Here is a 25,951-nt window from a genome sequence, read left to right on the forward strand (position 1 = left end):
TATCTTCTCCCTTGGAATGACAAGCTGTGGCAGGATAACTACCCTGGCTCCTGCTTTCATAGCAGATAAATATGGATTAAAAAGGATATCCAATTATCCTGCCACAACCTGCCATGTTCCTTAAAACCATCTTTACTTTAATAATTTACAAGTGGGAGCTTCAGAGAGCAGTAAACATCAGGATATGCAACTGAGTGCTTTACAAATCCCCAAAAAGGATAGTTAAATGAATCTATAAATCCTCATGCCAAGAAGATATGACCAATTAATGCAAACTAATGTGATAAAGATGTAATTCCTGATGTTTATGGTATTTCCATGTTACTGTTCATCTAAATAAGATAATTATGTTCCTGATTGAAATGGCTGCAGTACCCAGAAACAACATACACGTAAACTAAATTTACCTTTAGTGTTGGTGATGATCCCACATAAACTGGCGGAGGGTTTCCTTGCCACCCATGTAGACGGTAAATATGACCTACCCGAGAACAAGGTGTAAATAATAACTTTCCTCCACACTGCCATATCTACAATGAAAAAGGCAACATATTGTATTATCCAGTAATCACCAAGACATAAAATGACAATAAAATATTACAATAGTGAAGAAAATAGCATAGTTTGAACAGCAATACATGAATATTTATGTATACAGTTAGGTCCAGAAATATTTGCTCAGTGACACGTTTTGGCATTTTAGTTAATTACCAAAACATATTCAAGATACAGTTATATAATCAGTATGGGCTCAAAGTGCAGATTCTCAGCTTTAATTTGAGGGTATTGACATCTTAACTGAAATAAAGGTTTAGGAATTACAGCTCTTTAATATGTAGCTGCCTCTTTTTAAAGGGACCAAAAGCTGTTTACTGGGCTGCATGGGCAATTCCATTGTCAATTAAGCAGGTAAAACGTTTGGAGTTGATTCCAGGTGTGGCATTTGCATTTGGAAACTGTTGCTGTGAACCCACATCATGCATTCAAAGGAGCTCTCAATGGAAGAGAAACAGAAGAGAAAAGCCAGGAGTTTTGGAAAAACATTCTTTGGACAGATGAAACGAAGATAAACCTGTAACAGAATGAAGGGAAGAAGAAAGTATGGAGAAGGCTTGGAATGGATCATGATCCAAAGCACACTATATCCTCTGTAAAACATCGTGGAGGAAGTGTGATGGCCTGGGCATGCATGGCTTCCAATTGCACTGGGTCTCTAGTGTTTATGGATAATATGACTAAAGACGTTTCACATGATATTTTTGTTCAACCCCTTTAATGAAACCTGAAACTCTACACGTCAATTACATCTCAGTTGTTTCATTTTAAATAAAAAATAGTGGCATGCTTGTTTTCCATCTATCCCCACCATTCTCTGGCTCTAAGAAGCCAGAGCTGTCAATCAAAGAAGAGGGGGTGGAGATATAGGGACATCAAGCAGGTGGGAAGGTGTATATAAATGATTGTCCCCGCCATGAAGCACCATGCGGAGGGACTTAGTTTTAACAGTCATTCCGTGCTGACAAGAGTCACTTCTAAGCAGATTCATAACTTTGGTGACTCATAAGACAAACTAGTCTAAGTTTACACCACCTATTAGTTGGCTTACTTGTGCCAGAAATTTGTACCAAAAATTTTGGTTCACAATGTCAAATGTTAGGCTATGGCCCCTTCCCTGTAAACTACGCCCACCTGACAGACAAAACAAAGTATGGTGCAAGTCATGAAAGACAGTTTTTTTTGCAACACTTAGATTGATAATTGTGGCCCAGTGTCCTTTTTTTAATAATGAAGTACAAAAGAAGTTTTATAACAGTATATATTATGTATTATTATAGCTTAGAGGTCGTACTGCACACATCTGCATCATGCATTACTGTTGTATGTTTCACTTGTGATGATACATTCAGATTTTACAGGACAGTCCCTTTACCCACTAGAGCAGATGGACTTCACAGAGAAAATCACAGAAAATTAAGTCACAGTGTGTCAAATGAAATAATGGAAGTGCTATTCCACTGGCAAGGTCAAGACCAGTCATGAATAAGAAGATCCCGTAGATATCCCATCTGCAGCCAGGTTGGCGTATAATTTTTTTTATTATTATACTATTCCCCTTCCCTACTTTATTAAAAGGATTATCCAATACTTTGATATTGATGATCTATTATTATGCTTTGCTTATATAGCGCCATCATATTCCGCCGCGCTTTACGGCTCTATCTGTATTAAAAGTCACAACTACAAGATCGATGAGGGTCCGACATCCGGCACCCCACCCAATCAGCTCCGGCGACAGCTGGATGTAAACACTATATGGAGCAGAACACAGCTGCTCTATACACGGTTTAGCGCTGCCACATGCTGCAGATTAGCCCCTACTGAAAACAATCAGAAATTGTAAATTAATATAAAGAAATAAAAAATATTTAATATTTTACAAATAAAAAAGTACCCATCTTGTTTATAATCTTCAGATAAAGGCTCAGTCGCTGACAAACCGCTTTATAAACCGACTTCAATATACTGTGTAAAACAAGCAGTCTTACTTAGCGCTGCCGTTTTGTCCATTTTGTATAAATGACACGCTTCACAGCACTTTCTTCTTACAAGCTTATTCTTGGATTTAACTGATAAGTAACACAAACAAAACCATTACACTATTGTTCTCCATGCCTGGCTGACACTCAGACCTGAGAATCTTAAAAACAAAGTCACTAACCCACCCAGCTATGAAAAATACCATAGTATGCCCCTCTATGCTCCCACCTGACAAAAACAACTGTAGAGCCCCCGTCTCACATAGCGAGATCGCTGCTGTGACCTCACCAGCGATGTCGCTATCTGTGACACTTTGCAACGATCAGGCCCCTGGCGTGAGGTCGCTGATCGCTGCAAAGTGTCCTGGACCATTTTTTGGTCGTTGCTCTCCCGCTGGTCAGCACACATCGCTGTGTGTGACCAGGGGGACCAGCGATCAGGCTGGTAACTATGGTAAACATCGGGTTACTAGGGGCATACGCGCACTTAGTAACCAGCTGTTTATCATGGTTACGAGCCTGCTAAAGTGAGTGGTAACCTCCCGCTCACCGTAGCAGAGTGGTAACCATGATAAACAAAGGGTTACTAGGAGCGCGTGTGCCCCTAGTAACCCGATGTTTACCATAGTTACCAGCCTGCTCCTGCTTCAGCAGGCTGGTAACCAGGAGCAGGACATCGTGGAAAGATTCTTTCCACGATGTCGCTGCTCCCCTGATCGTTGGTGAGCCTGCCTGTTTGACAGCTCACCAGCGACCACATAGCGATGCAGCAACGATCCCTGACAGGTCATATCGTTGTCGGGATCGTTACAGCGTCGCTAAGTGTGACGGGGCCTTAATACATACATTCAAGCCTGAAAACATTTCTCTCACTTGGATACTGCTAGAGACTCGGCAAATATCACAATTACGGTACATGTGGTCATAGTGACAGGGGCGTAACGATTGTGGGTGTAGGGGATGCAGACAAAAACAGTCAGTCAATGTAACCTAGTGGGCACATATTGTCCCTTTAGCCTATATGAGAATACCAATTCCATTGAAGACTCATGATAGTTTGGGCTCTGTTGGAGATTTCCTGCATTGCGGCCACAAGCTTCATGTAATGCTACAGAATGACCAACATGAGTAATAGCAATACGGGGAAAGTGGTGAAACTCCGTACGAACATCTGTAATATACAGGTGCTTCTCACTAAATAAGAATATCATCAAAAAGTTAATTTATTTCAGTTCTTCAATACAAAAAGTGAAACTCATATATTATATAGAGTCATTACATCAGAGCAATCTATTTCAAGTGTTTATTTCTGTTAATGTTGATGATTATGGCTTACAGCCAATGAAAACATAAAAGTCATTATCTCAGTATATTAGAATAATTAACAAAAAACACCTGCAAAGGTGGACAAAATGCCACAAATAGAGGGCAACATTTAATTCTCAGCGTTACGTTTCGGCCCGCAGATTAATGGACTTTCAGGGTAAATTCACGCATGTATTACAGTGGAGTACATGTGCTGGATGAGATTATGACAAACCTTATCCACATGCAGAGGAAAATGTCTGTGTGGAAAGTGATCTGCACTGCAAACCTGGAGTGAAATCAGTATCAAAATCTGGATGTTACAATGAGAATTTTGCTGCAGATTACTCTGCGGCGCTAGAATGATTTGAGATTGCACCTACTTCTAGGGTAAATCAACACGGGACGTAAGTAAAATCCACAGCAGATTTCAGTACTAGAAATAGTTTTATCATCGTGTTGTTTATTGCTCTGAAAATTTGAAACAATTAATTTTGTAATATAGATTTATAGTTGGAACTCCAAATTCCCTGCTAAGATTACGTTTTAAAATAAAGCGACCTGGCTACTGTTAGCCACTGATGGACATAATCATTTCATACACTGCTCACTTCCCTCCAGTGATAGGTCTCTACAGCCAGAGAATTATTTCTTTCATCTGTACCTCTACAGGGAAAATGCAGCTTTTGTATCAGAAAGAGCTTCAATGCTATAATAGGTATATTGAGAACTAATCAACAACGTGAGGATGTCCACTCGGTTTGGTTTTATAAGCTTTTCTAGGGATGTTTTATAATTCAGATAAATGGATAATCTAGCATTTATCGGGCCTCAATAAAGAAGTTTATGTAAATTGCATATAAATTATATAGTGTTCTGCATAGCACGAAGCCTTTCCTGCATCTACACACTCTTACAATAAATGGTGTAAATGATTACTTTGCTTCTGCATTATCACTCCCCCCTTAGAACATATTGGCTGCCTGCTATGGAGCTGGGTTACATGTCCCTTGTGGGGTCTGGGGACACAGACAATACAGCAGCTTGCTATAATTTGCATACAGGAAAGAGACTATTGTTAACTAATTACAACTCTGAGCTACCAGGAGTTGAAGAATTCTATTTTTTTACCAGAACAAATAGCAAATAATTAGCTTTTAAAACTATGCTGAGCAACAAGAGATGGCAACAAGTATAACTCCTGTAAGAAAAACGTCATCAACACTACTACTAGCATTAAAATGACATCGGCACAGCTCTAACACTTGCCCGACCGTCAGCTTCTACAGAAAGGTTAGAAAAGCCTTGTTTTCTGTCTGCTACAACCACTATGGTCAATCAATCTGTGAAAAGATAAGTGGTCACACTGGAGCGGACCTTGGCGCACAGCTCGAGTATTCAAACTATTCCAGTGTTCGAGGTCAGTAAAAGCAGGTGAAGGAATATCAGCCAGAGATTTTAGCTACTGCTACATACACTCACAGCAATATGTGTGTACATACACTGCTCAAAAATATAAAGGGAACACTCAAATAACACATCCTAGATCTAAATGAATGAAATATTCTCATTGAATACTTTGTTCTGTACAAAGTTGAATGTGCTGACAACAAAATCACACAAAAATCATCAATGGAAATCAAATTTATTAACCAATGGAGGCCTGGATTTGGAGTCACCCCCAAAATTAAAGTGGAAAAACACACTACAGGCTGATCCAACTTTGATGTAATGTCCTTAAAACAAGTCAAAATGAGGCTCAGTATTGTGTGTGGCCTCCACGTGCCTGTATGACCTCCCTACAACGCTCCTGATGAGGTTGCGGATGGTCTCCTGTGGGATCTCCTCTAGGATGGCACATCAATGCGACCTGTGGCATGTGGCAACAACCCAGCTGCAGGACCGCTACCTCCGCCTTTGTGCAAGGAGAAACAGGAGGAGCACTGCCAGAGTCCTGCAAAATGACCTCCAGCAGGCCACAAATGTGCATGTGTCTGCACAAATGGCTAGAAACCGACTCCATGAGGGTGGTATGAGGGCCCGACGTCCACAGATGGGGGTTGTGCTCACACTGTGCAGGTCGCTTGGCATTTGCCACAGAACACCAGGATTGGCAAAGTCACCACTGGCGCCCTGTGCTCTTCACAGATGAAAGCAGGTTCACACTGAGCACATGTGACAGACGTGACAGAGTCTGGAGACACCGTGGAGAGCGATCTGCTGCCTGCAACATCCTTCAGCATGACCTGTTTGGCAGTGGGTCAGTAATGGTGTGGGGTGGCATTTCTTTGGAGGGCCGCACAGCCCTCCATGTGCTCGCCAGAGGTAGCCTGACAGTCATTAGGTACCGAGATGAGATCCTCAGACCCCTTGTGAGACCATATGCTGGTGCAAGTGGCCCTGGGTTCCTCCTAATGCAGGACAATGCCAGACCTCATGTGGCTGGAGTGGGTCAGCAGTTCCTGCAAGATGAAGGCATTGAAGCTATGGACTGGCCCGCCCGTTCCCCAGACCTGAATCCGATTGAGCACATCTGGGACATCATGTCTCGCTCCATCCACCAACGTCACGTTGCACCACAGACTGTCCAGGAGTTGGCGGATGCTTTAGTCCAGGTCTGGGAGGAGATCCCACAGGAGACCATCTGCAACCTCATTAGGAGCATGCCCAGGCGTTGTAGGGAGGTCATACAGGCACGTGGAGGCCACACACAATACTGAGCCTCATTTTGACTTGTTTTAAGGACATTACATCAAAGTTGGATCCGCCTGTAGTGTGTTTTTCCACTTTAATTTTGGGGGTGACTCCAAATCCAGGCCTCCATTGGTTAATAAATTTGATTTCCATTGATGATTTTTGTGTGATTTTGTTGTCAGCACATTCAACTTTGTACAGAACAAAGTATTCAATGAGAATATTTCATTCATTCAGATCTAGGATATGTTATTTGAGTGTTCCCTTTATTTTTTTGAGCAGTGTATATTGTGCCTTCTTGTTTTACCTAGTAATTTGGATGCCTAATGCCATATGCACATGGCCTCAAGGTGTTCTTTATCGGTTTAATGATGAAGAAAGGTATTCATGCAATATCCATACAAAGTTTCCTTCTTCACTGAGCTGTATACGCAAACCGGATTTTTCAGCTTTTGTTTTATTTCTATTGGGAAAATCAGCATCCATAAAGAATCTGATGGAGCATGTGTCACACAGAGGGTACTAAGCCCCATAGCAGGACATTAGCACTGTATTACGGATCCGTACATCACTGTGCTAGCTTACATGACAGTTCAGGCTTCTAAAATTGAAGCCACAAATACATTCAACATTCATCTGTCTGTTATACTTGAAAAATATATATCCTCAAAGTTGCATCTATCTGTGAAGCATAAACGGATATTTTGTAATATGTTTGTAAAGCGTGATGCTGCGGTAGCTCGGTGTTCAGACTTCCACATTTTAGATAAAAGTCAACCCAGCCTGAAGATTTCAGAGGGATCAGCTAACCATCTAATGTGCATGGAGGGACCCCCTGACCAGGGCTGTGGAGTCGGTATAAAATGGACTGACTCCTTAGATATATAATAAATTGGGTACAGTAGTACAATGCAGGATGTGCTAAATTTTAATTCATAATCATTTGGGATATAAATGTCTGTTCTGTTCCTGATCTAAGGATCTCTTGGCTGTTAGTTGAGATGAATGTGTGCTGCACTTTATGTACACGCTCAGTAGCTAGGCAGTGCTGTGGAGTCGGGAGTCGTGGGGATTGAGACGCGGAGGTTTGGCATACCGACTCCACAGCCATGCCCCTGACACTACACCAAACAATGATTTTAGAGAAGAGAAGGATCAAGCCATTGGAATTTCAACAGCCGATTCTGTCAGTCAGTGGGGAGATAAACCACTGTTGCGGAGAAGAAAGTCCCCATATATGGAGGAGTCGGGAGAGACGGCCGTCAGCCAAAAGATTGTTCGGTCAATAAATAACTGTGGTGTGTTTGGCCAGGCTTACTGCTGACAGTTCAGGGGATATACTATATACATCATCAGTACCATTACAAAGCAGGTTGCTTACATATCCATAAACTAAGCCTCTTAAGTCTACAATACCTTGTAGGAAATTTCAAAGTTCTCTCCTCCCCAGATCTGAAGACCAGGGTCATAAAGACCCAACTCGAAGAAGAACTCTCTTTCAATGGCAAACAATCCTCCGGCCATAGCTGGAGACCTAAATGAGAAATGCATTCAATAAGCTTTTCACCTGGGTTATAATAATGTGGAAATGATTAAATCAGGAAGCCTATTAATATCAAGACAATATAATTAAAGCAAGAGAGTGAAGAAAAAACCATAAGAATGAAGCGAAGACTGCTGTGAAAGACAGAGCTGCAAGCCATAATACAGAGAGGAAGGCTGGAGCAATGGGAGCTATTCTAATGGAATGATCCCTATCCTATAATGACACGCTTACTTATCTGTAGACTAAATCAGGACTTTTTTGTTCATTTTTAAATAAAATCACTGAGCATTAAATGCACTATGTTTGCCCATCATTAACAACAATTATATGACTTTTTTAATTCCTGGTAACATCTTTGAGAATGGAACTATGTGGTGATATTGGCTCTCTTCAGTCTGCTCTGTACCATTAGAAGTCCTCTTTTTGCCTTAGAGCCAGTGACAGCTTCTGCCGTCCATCTTGATAAGAGGCCAGTCTACTGAACGAGTCGGTTTATGCTGCACAACTGGCATTAGGACATTTTCCTAACTATACAGTCGTCACATATGCAACTACCACTGCTGGAATACTTTAATTGTGGAACCGCTCTGTATTGACAAGATATGGCCAACTACTGTTATCAATGCAATCGGGAAAAAGAAGGGCTGATACCAAAGTCTAGATCTATTAAAGGGAATCTGTCAGCAGGATTTTGCTATGTAATTTGAGGCCAGCATGAGGTAGCAGCAGCGACACCGAGTTCAGGGATATGTTACTTTTTTGGCTGTGTGACGTTGTTTATTTACAATGAAGGCTTTATCACTAGGAGATAATCACTGCCAGGACTACAGCAGCGTGTGAGCCCTGGTCCAACCACAACCTCTCCTCTGATAAGCAGCCCACTGTCTATAGACAAGGTACATACAGAGCCTGATCTAAGAACTCGGATTGTGTCACAACGGCTGCACCCAGTAAACTAAGTGACACATCACAGGAATCAGGGTCTCTTGCTCTATATTATGTTACTCTCAGATTAAATAGCAAAACCTGCTGACAGATTCCCTTTAAGTGATCACACAGTGTGTTTTCCAGTGATCGGCCTGGATTACACCACAAGGGGGAAGAGGTTTATACTGTTAGTATTATTCATGCTGTTATTGAACAGCACAGCATACATAATTAAATATTGGGCACTAGGAATGTCTTGTACATAAATCAGACAAGCTTTATGGCAGCAAACAACTCCTTTCTGGAGGAATGCACATCGCCTTGGCACAGACCACCTACACTTCTCTGGCCTTCCTACGTACCATGCCCCTTCTTCCCGGACAGAACAGAAGTCATCTTTCTATATTGGATTTTAATGCTGCATGTTTGCGCTTTGATGAAATATCTAAAAATAAAGATTTACTTCTCAGCTAAAATCTAAAACAGCCATGAAGTTTATGTGGTAACCTAACCACGCCGCTACTCTGCCTGATCCCTTTATACTGCATGTAGTGTACAGATCTTGTCTTTACACGTGGAAATGTCTTCAGAGCATTTACTACTATTACCTCAATAGCAATAACTAATGGGTTGTGCATGATGCAAATAGAATATGGATAGGCCATTCATTTTGTAGTCCCCTAAAACACCTTTAACCATTTCACCACCAAGGATACATGTAACACGTCTTACTTACCATGGCTAAAATGTAAGAACTAAAGCTTGCGTTATATTAAAGAACAAGTTCTTTTTGACAACAGCAGTCCCATTATTCCAGTGGTAACATTTAGGGCTCGCTCACATGAGCGTATAACACGGCCTAGTGCTGATGTTTTATCGGATAGCACTCGGCAAAATGTTATCCTATGGGGCAGTGCAGATCTGCCATTATTTTCTCATGCCGATTCAGAATGAGTAAATAATTGCAGCATACTGCGAGAGCATCCAATAATCAGATCACATGCACCCATCCAAGTCTATGGGTGCGTGTGAAACATTGGACTGCACTCGGATGTCACTCGAGTGCAGTCTGATTTACGTGGACAGAGACAATGGAGAAGAGGGAGTAATTAAGTTCTCAGTCTTTTCCACACCTGTGGTAATGCGAGAGAATCGGATCACACTAAGGTGTCACTTGGATCAGAGATTGATTCGAGTAACTTTAGCATAATAGGCCCGATTCTCTCCCGTGTTATCGAACCCATAGGGTGTAAAAATGTGTACTGCCATATGGATGATTGAGATTGTTGGTCTGTTTAGTTCAAGAGAGTAGATGTGCAGGTACACATAGCCATAAGTGTCAGGTCTTATTTTTGGGGATGTGTTGGACATCTTGCTTTGCTTGTGTAAGGGTGCAGCCAGACGGCCGTATAAATCAGACCGACACTGCCAAGATTTTCATTTCAAGTATGTGCAGTAAATCATTGTGCTACATCTCTCCTTTTTCTCGAGTCACAGTGACATTTGCTTCCAGAGGGAAATGGAAGAAACAGCTTTGCATATTTATCATAAAGGCAACAGGTAGCAGAGCGAGTCAGAAGCGGAGAGGAGTGAAGATCTACTCTGCTAGGCTGTAATCACACAGGCCGTTTTTGATGCAGTTTTTGAGCCAAAGCCCAGAGTGGATTAAAGTGGATGAGAAAGAAAAAGTAAGGATTTCTCCTTCCACTTAAATCTACTTCTGGTCTATGCTCATTAAAAACGGGTTGTGTGATTCCAGCATGGCAGCAAACCAGCAGAAGGAAGCCACTAGTCACCAACAGTCCGTGACTGGCAAAGAGAACTGGCAGTGGCCGAGGCTCACTGCTAGCAGTCTTGTCAGTAAAGGGAAGCCATTAGACCCACTTAGCCACAAATAAATGCATATATTAAATTAGTATATGCATTATATATATATATATATATAAATCATTTCACCTCAAAACACACCTTAATATGTTACCAGATTTCACAATACAAACTGCATACATTATTCTATAGATCTCTTAGACCTGATAAGGCTGATGTACTTGCTTTGAAAATCCACATGAAAATGGTTGCATAATGCTTGGTAAAAGTTTCCTGTCTTAATAATAAAATGAGCGGTTTTGAAGGCTCATTTTATTGTTAAGGATTATACAGCCATTCTGACACAGGTTTTCATAGAAAATACACCAACCTCAACAGGTCTAAGACATCTATTTAACAATGTTGGTAGTTTGTGCTGTGAAATCTGGCGACAGATCTGCCTTAAATAGTGCAGATATATTAACTCTTTACATAAGATATTATTGGAGGATTGGTACTGCACGCTTCAGCTTCAGGAGTAGAGTGGTGCCAATGATCTCACATCTACAGATACCTGCTGGAACATTTGCACTATAGGTAGGTAGGGGTGAATAGGTTAGGTGCACGATACTTGTTGATCACACATGTGTCACGTCAGGTATCTGTAGACCTTAGGTCTCCGATGCAATTCCTGATACAGATGTGAGTGGCACCGGAATAACCTTTTCATTATATATACAGAGTACATTCCACAGAGAATGCAGATCAGTGAATTTCAGAATGTTTGATCATTCTAAGAATTTACCATATATGTATGCTGTACAGACCAAGATACATGGTGATGCAAGAGACATAGGAAATGAAGAACTGTTCTTTCCTATTACATTAATTTTAAAATCAACATATTAACATTAAAGCAAGAATGCACTTATAGGGTAGTCCCAGACTTTGCTATTGGTAGCCTATCCTTAAAGTGGGTCATCAATATCAGACTGATGGGAGCTGAGCTGCTGTGCCCGTGAACAGTCACTTTGCAGTGTACTGAACTGTAGCGCTCCAGCTTTGTCCTCCACCTTTCTAGTAATAGGCCACCAATATCAATGTCCTGGACAACCCCTTTAAATTCACCTTATGACATGTGATATAAACCCTCCAGAAGATGACACTGGTGATGGTCAGTAAATAATACCTGGTTTGAGCTTTTTAACTCTCACCAATGTATCCACTGACATTATTATATGACATTTTGGTACATTTCCACTTTAATGAGCATTTTTCATAAAATAAAAATTTCCAGTAATGTAAGTTCTTAGGTTCCTCCATTGTTTAAAGTTTTTTTATTCTGTTCAGCCATGTCTTAGATAATGTACCCAAGGGGTAACAACCACTAATAAGATGTGTAACGTGGTTTTAATGGTGGGCATCAGTGATTTTCACCAACCACCTATTATAATGGCTATAAACATAATAAAGCTTTTAGTCACCAATTGTTCGGGTGACAGCTGGCACACTGGGCAAGAAGATCCTGGCAATACTTATCTCCCAGAAACAAATACTCTAGTATGTTAAAATCTGACATGTTTACTCCCTTTTGTCTCTCTGATGGTTGATGCCTGCAAACAGCAAGATTCCCGACACAGACCACGTCGTCAGTGTGAAATGCGTGGGTTCACCTAATGACATTGGGAAGCTTTAGGCCATGTTTGACACTTATATGAAGAGGTATAAGCTGGAAATAATTCCTGCCTACAGTGCCATATATTGCCCATAGCCCCTCAAAATAGAATGTTTTATTGCTAAGCCTCAATAGAAAATAGCAATAGATAACACTTTTCTATACAGATGCAATTACCTGGTAAATGAGGCCGTATTGATACACTTGATATATGTGCCAGGAGCTCTTTTGATGTATGCACCAAACGTAGAGGAAAAACACAATGTGAACAGAGTCTTACCTATGTAGGAGAGCAAAATAACTGAAAATGGCTGAAAAGATAAAAAAAAAACCTTCAAAACAAAGGGTAACTCAAGAACCCATCTTATTAATTTGGGCTTTGCAGTGTAATGAAAGAATAGTGGCTAAGTGGAACTAAAGCAGAAGGCTGATAGAGATGGAATTACACATACTACATCTTAGAGGATCAGTACATTGTAAGGAAAGAAACCTGCAATCTGTTTAAGGATTACCGATAAGGTTCAGTTTTTGTTTTTCTCATATCCTTTTCTTTTTGGGTCAAAGGCACCCGCTTCCATAGCATACTCCAATCCCATGCTCCTCTAGCATACCCATCTTCATCACCTCCCCCTTGTGGTATTAAATGATAAGTGTTGCCATCTATGACATCTATCAGTGGTACAGTGCATGCAGTTCTGCGGAGTGGTGTTGATGATGGATGAGGAATTGACACGAAGCACAAACACACGAACAGAACATGAATGGAGGAAAAAAAAACGAAAAAAAAGGGACAAAAACAGAATTTTTTTTTTAGACAAACATGAAGATAAAAAGATAAAATCACATTCTTTACCAATAAGGCTCAGTTCTATGCTTGCGTTTGGCCTTTTCTCTGTCGCTTAATGGAATTCGTTTCCATAACATGCTCCAATCCCAGGCCCCACGAGCAAAACCATCGCTATCCCCACCTTGCTGTGGCTCAATGGTATAAACACTGCCATCAATGTAATCTATTAGCGGAACAGTACAAGCAGTTCTGCCAGGATTCCAGGAGGGAAAACGAGTTCACAACAAGAAAAGACACGCAAAATTAGACATAAAATAAGGAAAGAAATATCATTAGACAATCTCAAAACTGTAAATATTGTGCAGACATCGGGCATGGTAAAATGTAGGGATATTACTGAGTGTCTTGAAATTTGGAAAAAATATCATAATGAAAGTCACAACTGTGGGCAAAATAGACCCTGAATTGGAAAATAACAGTGTTTCAATCAATTAACATTTTAGCGCATAAGAAAAGATAGGATTGTACCCAGCTGCGCTTTGTAACGTGGTAATCTTTGATACATTTAACACTAGATTTCTTGACTTGGATGTAATTGAGTAAAGATTCGAAGGACCCTGGCCACCTTGGGAATTCGTGATCACTGGACCAGACGGCTGTGAACCTCCTACTACTTGCTGGCATCCTCCGGTGCCTCTCCTGATTAGTAGGCTCAATTTGTGGGTCGCAATGTAATGAAGTCCCAAAGCCTGCCAATCAGAAGAGGCATCAGCAATGTCAGCAGGAATGAGGAGGTTAGCAGGGCTGGGGATCAGCGGCCATGGGTATCATTACGTAGCATGATGTTGCGCCAGGCCTACTAATCAGAAGAGGCATCAGCGATGTCAGCAGGAATGAGGAGGTTAGCAGGGCTGGGGATCAGCGGCCATGGTTATCATTACGTAGCATGATGTTGCGCCGGGCCTACTAATCAGAAGAGGCATCAGCGATGTCAGCAGGAATGAGGAAGTTAGCAGGGCTGGGGATCAGCGGCCATGGTTATCATTACGTAGCATGATGTTGCGCCAGGCCTACTAATCAGAAGAATCTTCATGGAGGTCAGCAGGAATGAGGAGGTTAGCAGGACTGGGGATCAGCGGCCATGGGTATCATTACGTAGCATGATGTTGCGCCAGGCCTACTAATCAGAAGAGGCATCAGGGAGGTCAGCAGGAATGAGGAGGTTAGCAGGGCTGGGGATCAGCGGCCATGGGTATCATTACATAGCATGATGTTGCGCCAGGCCTACTAATCAGAAGAATCTTCATGGAGGTCAGCAGGAATGAGGAAGTTAGCAGGGCTGGGGATCAGCGGCCATGGTTATCATTACGTAGCATGATGTTGCGCCAGGCCTACTAATCAGAAGAATCTTCATGGAGGTCAGCAGGAATGAGGAAGTTAGCAGGACTGGGGATTAGCGGCCATGGGTATCATTACGTAGCATGATGTTGCGCCAGGCCTACTAATCAGAAGAGGCATCAGGGAGGTCAGCCGGAATGAGGAGGTTAGCAGGGCTGGGGATCAGCGGCCATGGGTATCATTACGTAGCATGATGTTGCGCCAGGCCTACTAATCAGAAGAGGCATCAGGGATGTCAGCAGGAATGAGGAGGTTAACAGGGCTGGGGATCAGCGGCCATGGGTATCATTACGTAGCATGATGTTGCGCCAGGCCTACTAATCAGAAGAGGCATCAGCGATGTCAGCAGGAATGAGGAGGTTAGCAGGGCTGGGGATCAGCGGCCATGGGTATCATTACATAGCATGATGTTGCGCCAGGCCTACTAATCAGAAGAATCTTCATGGAGGTCAGCAGGAATGAGGAGGTTAGCAGGGCTGGGGATCAGCGGCCATGGGCATTATTACATTGCACGATTTCACGCCAAGTCTACTGATCAGAATAATCTCCAGGGATGTCAGCAGGAATGAGGAGGTTAGCAGGGCCAGCGGCCACGGGAAACATTACGTAGCATGATGTCGCGCTGGGCCAGCTAATCAGAAGAGGCATCAGGGATTTTGGCAGGAAGAACAAGGTTTGCAGGGCTCTGGTTATGGTGGCCAGAGACTACTGATGTGGCCATTGGACTAGAGTCATGTGATTTTTTTGTTTGTTTACCCCTAGGGTACCATCATGAGTGACTAACAATATTGACTGTATTGCTTTTTACTTTCTAGTGTTTGCGAAAGGTCTACATGAAACAAAATGGCAGTATATTGTGTTTGGATTACCTGTACTAGTAAAAACACATAGGCATCAAAAACTGGACATAATGAGTTTAGTTCTGAGCGTCACTTATCAATGCTGAAGTTGCCCATACACATCAGATTACAGTTGAACCCACTGATATTGGTATCTGACCCTCCAATGTGCTATGTAGGCTTCCTGACTCTTTTCCCCAACAGATGAGGTCACAGGAGAAATTTCAAGTTAAACACCAATTCGATGTGTGATGACGGCAGAAAAGTTGCCGGCCATGGTGTACTCCAGTAAAAAAATTGAAAAATTAGCTTCCTAGAGACAATACATATCTGGGACAGTCTGCCTGCCAACATAGCTGCTAATGACTTTTTTGTGGGCAAAAGTTGCATTTGATAGACAGCACATTCATATAAAACATAAATAACAGCCATAGTTCCCCAAGTTGTGCCATACTTAGGTGTCTCTTTTCATGTGTAAATGACAGGTACACTGTACGATGTAAGCGTTGAATGCAGTGCAGTCCTTTACATCACAATATCGGCGCAGAAAATAAACAGCGATTTCTGCGGCCTTTCATTTAATCAAACGGCACAACCGTGCAGGGAAATTAACTGCTATAGAAATCTCAGCTATGAATGCATGTTCAACAATAAATGGGAAAAGTAATCAGAGCACAGCCATGAAAATAGAACACTTTCCAAGAAATCTACATCCCACACTGTAAAGGTAATCAAATCTTGCTCGCAAAAACTCTAAATGAAATTTCCGAGCTATAACAGAAGTGCTGCGGCTCATATTCAGGGACTATTTTCATTCTCTTTTGATTTGATTTAAATCTATTCGCTGTCAATGTATAATATGCGCAGTCAGAAAGCGTTCTGTATGTCGGGCAGTCAGAATTCAGCACAAGATGAATGCCTATTACTTATCTGAGAATAATCTCACCAGCGTTAGCAAGTCATGGCAGCCGAACAGCAGGTATCAAAAGCCAGGAAAGACCATGAAAACCAGCACACAAGAAGTGGTGGAGGAGCCCCTGACACCATTGGTTATCATTTTGAACATCAAGGGCAAGGCAAAAAGGCCAGCCTGATTTATACAGTTTTGAGAAGTAGGACGTTGTTTGGTAAACGCTGGTTGCCATTTTCAATATGTATACTTTTTGTCCACACAAATTTCCACAAAAAGTGGTCTAAAGTGCTAACAGTAGTTTTAGGGGGATTTGTAAAATTTATTGTAAGGAACAGAATGAACTTGAAAAAAAAAAAAAATCAATTGTAAAATCTATATTAAATATAGTGTAGCAAAGCCAGGTAGCCCTACAGGCTCTGATTATTTGCACCTGGCTAGCTCTGCATGTAAGCAGGCTAGGTGTTCACCTTAGTCAGTCAGCTGGGGGAAGCTGACCAGAGTGAACTGGAGTTGGAGAAAGAAACAAGCCACAATCTCTCTATGAGAAGAGACTGCACAGGCTGTGTGCACCAAACTTCAAATATCACTGGTTGCTATGGACAATAGCAGATTTGTTTGACCGAGCTCGGGCTAGCACAGCTGTGTATAAGTAGTCAGAATCTGGACAAGGCTAGAGATTTTGGGTTTGTGTTTATGGTTTTGTTTTGGTACTGTGCAGCCAGTGGAAATAAATGTCACATTGTTTTGACCCAAGAATCTAGTGCCTGTGTGAACGCTACCTAATGCCTACCTGAGAGCATGAATGCCTAACATTATATATATATATATATATATATATATATATATTATATACATATACAGTCATATGAAAAAGTTTGGGCACCCCTATTAATCTTAAGCTTAATGTTTTACAAAAATTGGTGTTTTTGCAACAGCTATTTCAGTTTGATATATGTAATAACTGTTGGACACAGTAATGTTTCTGCCTTGAAATGAGGTTTATTGTGCTAACAGAAAATGTGCAATCTGCATTCAAACAAAATTTGACCGGTGCATAAGTATGGGCACCCTTATCATTTTCTTGTTTTAAATACTCCTGCCTACTTTTTACTGACTTACTAAAGCACTTTTTTTGGTTTTGTAACCTCATTGAACTTTGAACTTTATAGCCAGGTGTATGCAATCATGAGAAAAGCTACTTAAAGTGGCCACTTGCAAGTTGTTCTCCTGTTTGAATCTCCTCTGAAGAGTGGCATCATGGGCTCCTCAAAACAACTGTCAAATGATCTGAAAACAAAGATTATTCAACATAGTTGTTCAGGGGAAGGATACAAAAAGCTGTCTCAGAGATTTAACCTGTCAGTTTCCACTGTGAGAAACATAGTAAGGAAATGGAAGAACATAGGGACAGTTCTTGTTAAGGCCAGAAGTGTCAGGACAAGAAAAACATCAGAAAGGCAGAGAAGAAGAATGGTGAGATCAGTCAAGGACAATCCTCAGACCACCTCCAGAGAGCTGCAGCATCAACTTGCTGCAGATGGTGTCACTGTGCATCGGTCAACTATACAACGCACTTTGCACAAGAAGAAGCTGTATGGGAGAGTGATGCGAAAGAAGCCGTTTCTGCAAGTACGCACAAACAGAGTCGGCTGAGGTATGCAAAAGCACATTTGAAGAAGCCTATTTCTTTTTGGAAGAAGGTCCTGTGGACTGATGAAACCAAGATTGAGTTGTTTGGTCATACAAAAAGGCGTTATGCATGGTGGCAAAAAAACACAGCATTCCAAGAAAAACACTTGCTACCCACAGTAAAATTTGGTGGAGGTTCCATCATGCTTTGGGGCTGTGTGGTCAATGCCGGCACTGGGAATCTTGTTAAAGTTGAGGGACGCATGGATTCCACTCAGTATCAGCAGATTCTTGGCAATAGTGTTCAAGAATCAGTGATAAAGTTGAAGTTACGCAGTGGATGGATCTTTCAGCAAGACAATGATCCAAAACACCGCTCCAAATCTACTCAGGCATTCATGCAGAGGAACAATTACAATGTTCTGGAATGGCCATCCCAGTCCCCAGACCTGAATATCATTGAACATCTGTGGGATCATTTGAAGAAGCTGTCCATGCTCGGCGACCATCAAACTTAACTGAACTGGAATTGTTTTGTAAAGAGGAATGGTCAAAAATACCTTCATCCAGGATCCAGGAACTCATTAAAAGCTACAGGAAGCGACTAGAGGCTGTTATTTTTGCAAAAGGAGGATCTACTAAATATTAATGTCACTTTTCTGGTGAGGTGCCCATACTTATGCACCTGTCAAATTTTGTTTGAATGCAGATTGCACATTTTCTGTTAGTACAATAAACCTCATTTCAAGGCAGAAACATTACTGTATCCAACAGTTATTACATATATCAAACTGAAATAGCTGTTGCAAAAACACCAATTTTTATAAAACATTAAGCTTAAGATTAATAGGGGTGCCCAAACTTTTTCATATGACTGTATATATATATATATATATATATATCTATATATATCTATATATATATATATATATATATATATATATATATATATATATATATATATATATATATACACACACACACACATACATATATATATATATATATATATATATATACAGTACAGACCAAAAGTTTGGACACACCTTCTCATTTAAAGATTTTTCTGTATTTTCATGACTATGAAAATTGTACATTCACACTGAAGGCATCAAAACTATGAATTAACACATGTGGAATTATATACTTAACAAAAAAGTGTGAAACAACTGAAAATATGTCTTATATTCTAGGTTCTTCAAAGTAGCCACCTTTTGCTTTGATGACTGCTTTGCACACTCTTGGCATTCTCTTGATGAGCTTCAAGAGGTAGTCATCGGAAATGGTCTTCCAACAATCTTGAAGGAGTTCCCAGAGATGCTTAGCACTTGTTGGCCCTTTTGTCTACACTCTGCGGTCCAGCTCACCCCAAACCATCTCGATTGAGTTCAGGTCTGGTGACTGTGGAGGCCAGGTCATCTGGCGTAGCACCCCATCACTCTCCCTCTTGGTCAAATAGCCCTTACACAGCCTGGAGGTATGTTTGGGGTCATTGTCCTGTTGAAATATAAATGATGGTCCAACTAAACGCAAACCGGATGGAATAGCATGCCGCTGCAAGATGCTGTGGTAGCCATGCTGATTCAGTATGCCTTCAATTTTGAATAAATCCCCAACAGTGTCACCAGCAAAGCACCCCCACACCATCACACCTTCTCCTCCATGCTTCACAGTGGGAACCAGGCATGTAGAGTCCATCCGTTCACCTTTTCTGCGTCGCACAAAGACACGGTGGTTGGAACCAAAGATCTCAAATTTGGACTCATCAGACCAAAGCACAGATTTCCACTGGTCTAATGTCCATTTCTTGTGTTCTTTAGCCCAAACAAGTCTCTTCTGCTTGTTGCCTGTCCTTAGCAGTGGTTTCCTAGCAGCTATTTTACCATGAAGGCCTGCTGCACAAAGTCTCCTCTTAACAGTTGTTGTAGAGATGTGTCTGCTGCTAGAACTCTGTGTGGCATTGACCTGGTCTCTAATCTGAGCTGCTGTTAACCTGCGATTTCTGAGGCTGGTGACTCGGATAATCTTATCCTCAGAAGCAAAGGTGACTCTTGGTCTTCCTTTCCTGGGGCAGTCCTCATGTGAGCCAGTTTCTTTGTAGCGATTGATGGTTTTTGCAACTGCACTTGGGGACACATTCAAAGTTTTCCCAATTTTTCGGACTGACTGACCTTCATTTTTTAAAGTAATGATGGCCACTCGTTTTTCTTTACTTAACTGCTTTTTTCTTGCCATAATACAAATTTTAACAGCCTATTCAGTAGGACTATCAGCTGTGTATCCACCAGAGTTCTGCACAACACAACTGATGGTCCCAACCCCATTTATAAGGCAAGAAATCCCACTTATTAAACCTGACAGGGCACACCTGTGAAGTGAAAACCATTTCCGGTGACTACCTCTTGAAGCTCATCAAGAGAATGCCAAGAGTGTGCAAAGCAGTCATCAAAGCAAAAGGTGGCCACTTTGAAGAACGTAGAATATAAGACATATTTTCAGTTGTTTCACACTTTTTTGTTAAGTATATAATTCCACATGTGTTAATTCATAGTTTTGATGCCTTCAGTGTGAATGTACAATTTTCATAGTCATGAAAATACAGAAAAATCTTTAAATGAGAAGGTGTGTCCAAAGTTTTGGTCTGTACTGTATATATATACACACACATACACACATACATACAGTACCTCTTCAATCCCCCAACCACACATCAGCTCTGATGATCCCTGTTTACTTCCATAGAGATCGCAAGCCATAGATCCTTCACATGCAGCCAATCACTGGTCTCAGTGGCCAAGTGCCTTATACACCAGCACCATCAATAAGGCCAGAGTCTGGGTGCTGCAGGAAGATTGACGATGTGAAGGCTCAGCAATTATACACCAACTAAAAGTAGCTTCATTAATACACATTAAAATTTAGTAAATGTGAAAAAAACACAAAAAATGATGATAAATGTGAAAAATTCAATACAAAAAAGGTTCAAGCAGCATGGACAGGGGAATGGGTGGACTAATACATATAATTTTCCACAGTGTTGTATAGTATACTTATGTTGAGCTATAGTTGTACATACTATGCACTTTTCTATACTTTTGTGTATGGTACGTTAACGTGTGTGAGGGTTGTATATAGCCAGAATATACAACAACTGTGGTTAAGCATTCATTGGCTATACTACACTAGATTGACTCCTCTGGGTCTTGGCACACTTTAGCCTTAGGATTTTGGGCTGTTTATTGACTGTATGGTAAAGACTGCTCATTTGCCCTAAATGTGCAGCCTCGGAATTGGTTTGATTCTAAGCAAGTCAGTAATATATAGTGATTAATATGTATTTTTTTTCCTTTTCCTATTGGCAGTATTTTGTGCTATGGAAAATGTTCAGAATATACTAAACACCCACCCACTATTATATCCAAGTTTATCTGCAACCTGTGTAACTAAAGCTTTGTATGCCTTAGCTTCAATATATTGGCAATTCTTTTGAGGACCCAGTAACTAAAAAATCTTCAATTTCCTACATTTCTAAGTGAAGCAAGCAGTGTGCTATAGATAGATGTACATCAATGACTTAGGAGTAGACCTGATAATCATGCTGACTCCTGGCTCTTCAGTCTGACCCAATATCTGCCATAGAATATTAGAAGACTGAGCAAAAGTTTAGAAATGTATTAACCTGGCAGAGCTGTCAATCAAGCGGTCTAACTGGCCAGCATGGAAGTGTTCCGTGGCTGTGATGTTACAAAAAGTATTGCATAAACGGTTTGCGTTTAGTTGGACCATCATTTATTTTTCAACAGGACAATGACCCCAAACACACCTCCAGGCTGTTATATATTTGACCAAGAAGGAGAGTGATGGGGTGCTATGCCAGATGACCTGGCCTCCACAGTCACCAGACCTGAACCCAATCGAGATGGTTTGGGGTGAGCTGGACCGCAGAGTGAAGGCTAAAGAGCCAACAAGTGCTAAGCATCTCTGGGAACTCCTTCAAGATTGTTGGAAGACCATTTCCGGTGACTACCTCTTGAAGCTCATCAAGAGAATGCCAAGAGTGTGCAAAGCAGTCATCAAAGCAAAAGGTGGCTACTTTGAAGAACCTAGTATATAAGACATATTTTCAGTTGTTTCACACTTTTTTGTTAAGTATATAATTCCACATGTGTTAATTCATAGTTTTGATGCCTTCAGTGTGAATGTACAATTTTCAGTCATGAAAGTACAGAAAAATCTTTAAATGAGAAGGTGTGTCCAAACTTTTGGATGTGTGTCCAAAGCAGGTGGTAAAGTCCAGGATGGGAGATGTGTGTCACCGAGGTGGCTAACCTCGGTGATGCAACTCCTGGAAATGAAGGTTCCAGCCGCAATATGTTGCTGAGAAGTCTTTTTTTTTTTTTTTTTTTAATGGAAGCAGATTGTGGGTCTGGGTTTTAGGAGCAACCAGAAGAGCCTGGGTGGGAATAGTTGTTCCCATAGCTCCAGTTCGGTCTTTACAGGTCCTATTTAAGGAAGCTGAGCAGTTTCAGAAACGGTCTGTATGTTGTAAGCGGGAAGAACTCTTAGGTTGGTTGTTCTCCGTGAGAGACTCAGTGTTCGACTTATGTCTGTTGCATGAACGGTTTTCTTCTGTTTTACCTTTGGACTCGGAGAAAGGCTGTTGTTGTTTTGAATACTTTGGGAGTTTACAAACATCTATTAGGTCAAATTATTACAACAGTTTGTGATACTGTTTGGTAAGGTCAAAGCCGCAGAATAATATCTATTTAGATCTATGCAGGCAATCCGTAAACATATTAAAGGGTCAGCCAATCCTGCTGAAAAATGCACGTTTGCCTGGCTTTCATGTGTATGACCGCTCTAAGTCTGACTTTATTGTATCAAGCAAATTCACAGAACCCACTGCATGGCTGTCCAGATGTAAGACACACTGTACAATGGCAGATATAGCAGCAGCATGTGCTGCGCATTAAATGTGTAAGCACTGTAATGTAAATATTGAGTAAATTAATGTTATGCTGAAGTCCAGAATCTAATATGTAAAGGCCGTGTGCACTGCCTAGGACAAAACATTTTATGTTACATTAGAGTATACATTACCTGTCTTTGGCTATGGGAGCTATTAAAGGAGCATACCAATTAATTCCCACTTCACAGTGTGCATCGAGATAAATTAAAACCTACAAGAGATCAATATTACATCACAGATGAGAAAATTAATGTAATGCACCGATAAGATAATGATAGATAAGTGAAGACAAGTGATGTTTGGACATGTTTGTGTTAATAATGTCGGCTCTGTAGAAGAAATACTGCAGTGGTAAATACTAATATTTTGTTGTAGCGGTGATGTGATGTGTTTAAGCCGCACATTTCACATTTACATACTGTGCCTTGTGGTGATATGCCCTACAGTGTATGCATACAAAACACACTGGGACAAATTATCAGAACGGTCTTATTCTTAGACAGTGCTAGGTTAGATTAGACAGTATTAAAATGCGCCAGTTTATCAAAGTGGCTCACACGGATTTATTAATTTGATTCTAATTTTAATACTGTGTGGTCTAAGATTACACCACCTATTAGTTGACTTACTTTGAGCCAGAAATGTGAGCCACAATTTTGGCACATTTTTTGTGCACTATGTCGCCTGATAGACCAGGTTCCTTTATGATAAACCACACCCATTTTCAGTATTACCACACCCCCTTGTCAGATAAGTTGTTAAGTGTCTAAAACAAATAATTGTTGGGTGTTTAATTTGCACAAATGACACCAGAATTGGTTTGATAAAAATGCCCCAATATTCATATAATGGAAAGTTAAACATCTTTATTGGTATCATCATTTTCACAATTCTTTTTGCTGTGAGCGAATGGGAGAATTTTTATTTAAAGTGCCACTTCATCAGAAAATACTGTTGTGGATCAAGTTTTTCTTTTAACTTCTTTCCACAAAGTTGGCATTTTTTTTTGTTCACAATCTGTAATAATATAAAAATAGTAATCTTGCAATTTTCACACTGAACACTGGAGCTCTCTTTCGACTCTACTGTAATTTCCTGTTATTTTAGGAAACAACACATGTACATGGCCACAATGGTCAGATCCCGACCCTATCTTTGACAACACTTATTGTGACTGGTAGATCCTGTGTTATCAGCTGTGTATAGAGGTGTGTTACCAGGCAATCTAATTCTGCCTCTTATAATATGGAGATTTCCTGAAAACTACCTGAAAGGACACAAGGTATCAGCCTAAAAGAGCCCCCGTGGCCAGTATGAAATTGCATGATTAGTATTTTTTATTAAATATTGCCAAAATTTTCTGATGATGGCTTCCCTTTAAATGTAGAAGCTGCCTACAAAGTAATACTTCTCATAAGGCTGTGTGCCCACGATGCGTTTTTTAAGCATTTCCGCAGCGGTAATTCCACTACAGAAACGCTTAAAAAACGCATGGTAGAAGGCCTGCCATGTTCCCCAATAATAATCCGCATGTGTTGTGCACATGCTGCGGAAATTTCCGCTGCGGATTATCATTGCGGAAAACTACCAATTATTTTGCGGAAGTGCTGCGTTTTCGCCGCCATTGACTTGCATTGGAACGCATGGAATCCGCATCACTGCGTCTGTACATGCGGAATCCATGCGTTTCAATGTGCGGATGGTACCCGGGTGTGAAGAATAAAATAAAAAATAAATATATTTACCTTCTGAAGGCCCCCGGTGCGCTTGTCTTCCCTTGCCGGCAGATCGCGGTGGACTGAAGGACCTGCGCTGACGTCATTTAGTCATGTGACGGCAGGTCCTTCAGTGTACCGTGAGCTGTATGTGCATGTTCATCAATTTAAATTTTTTTTTTTTTTAAAAAAAAAAAAGAAAAATCTTTGCTATTGTCATCTTCAATGCTCACAGAACATTACTGACAGAGATCCATAAAGAATTGTTTTTTTTGTGAAAAGAGTTTTAGTTTTTAATCACACATTAAATTTTGCCCATGCAATGCATTGGAACACAGAGAAGAAAAATCTAAGTGCGGAGAAATAGAAAAAAAAATAATGCAATTCTGCCATTGTTTCTTGAGTATTTTTTTAACAGTGTCCATTGTATGGTAAAAATAATTTGACTAAATGATTCTACAAATTAAACAGATCAGTGATACCACACTTGTATAGTTTGATTCATTTAAGTGGTAGAAAAAAATTCTCAAATATGTAAAATAAAACTAATTCATAATATAATTATATTCTAATATTTTTATATCACAATTTTCAGAGATCTGTAACTTTTTTTTTATTTATCTCTCGATAGAGCTGTTTAATGGCTTGCTTTTTGCATGGCCAGGTGATGGTTTCATTGGTGCCATTATGAATGGAAGACCCAAATGGAATTGTGATTGATAACATTTCCCTACTTACCTGTCCTAGTTTAGATTTCTGGGCGCCAATGCTTCTTGCTTGTATAAGCCCTTCTCTACGTTCATTTCTAAAGACCTTCACCAGCCCGTTCCATTGCTTGATATAATCTTCCAGCCTTCCCTTTAAATGTTCTAGAACACAAACAAAAGCAGAATCCTCACAATACCACTCTTTCTATGCCACAGTACCCTAGATCCGAAGCATAATATCTATTTCTGTAGACAGAGCAGTCACAAGCATTGATGCGGGCGCATGGATGGCTCAGTAAATGCTTGAGCGCGCTTCATCTGTGATGCCATTTGGCTGAACACTGAAGACATAATGCATCTGATGGCTTATTCCTAGCAGCTAGGAGAATTTACATAATCCTCACAGGATGGTTTAATAGCCATCAACAACTGTACTCATTTCACAAGTGATATGTCAACTGTGGTTTGACCACGATAAAGAATGGTTGAATAGCTTCCATTTTG

At 40.7% G+C, this 25,951-nt stretch overlaps 1 protein-coding gene across 2 annotated transcripts in view; it reads right to left on the minus strand.

Moving 5' to 3' along the window:
* The window catches only part of GALNT7 (polypeptide N-acetylgalactosaminyltransferase 7), a 163,850-nt gene that overhangs the window by 25,639 nt on the left and 112,260 nt on the right, over positions 1-25,951 (minus strand). The window contains exons 4-8 of one of the 2 annotated variants that reach the window (XM_073643971.1): positions 25,479-25,609; positions 23,157-23,236; positions 13,344-13,526; positions 7,953-8,070; positions 408-530 (exon numbers count right to left, since the gene is read on the minus strand). In XM_073643971.1, coding sequence (XP_073500072.1) covers positions 408-530; positions 7,953-8,070; positions 13,344-13,526; positions 23,157-23,236; positions 25,479-25,609 — 635 coding nt within the window. Of the gene's footprint in view, positions 1-407; positions 531-7,952; positions 8,071-13,002; positions 13,186-13,343; positions 13,527-23,156; positions 23,237-25,478; positions 25,610-25,951 lie in introns of both variants that reach the window. The other variant, XM_073643960.1, reaches the window with a different exon arrangement.

Source organism: Phyllobates terribilis, unplaced genomic scaffold (genome assembly GCF_046119375.1).
Source record: "Phyllobates terribilis strain yellow unplaced genomic scaffold, ASM4611937v1 Scaffold_1__5_contigs__length_1240528914, whole genome shotgun sequence".
Classification (NCBI taxonomy): domain Eukaryota; kingdom Metazoa; phylum Chordata; class Amphibia; order Anura; family Dendrobatidae; genus Phyllobates; species Phyllobates terribilis.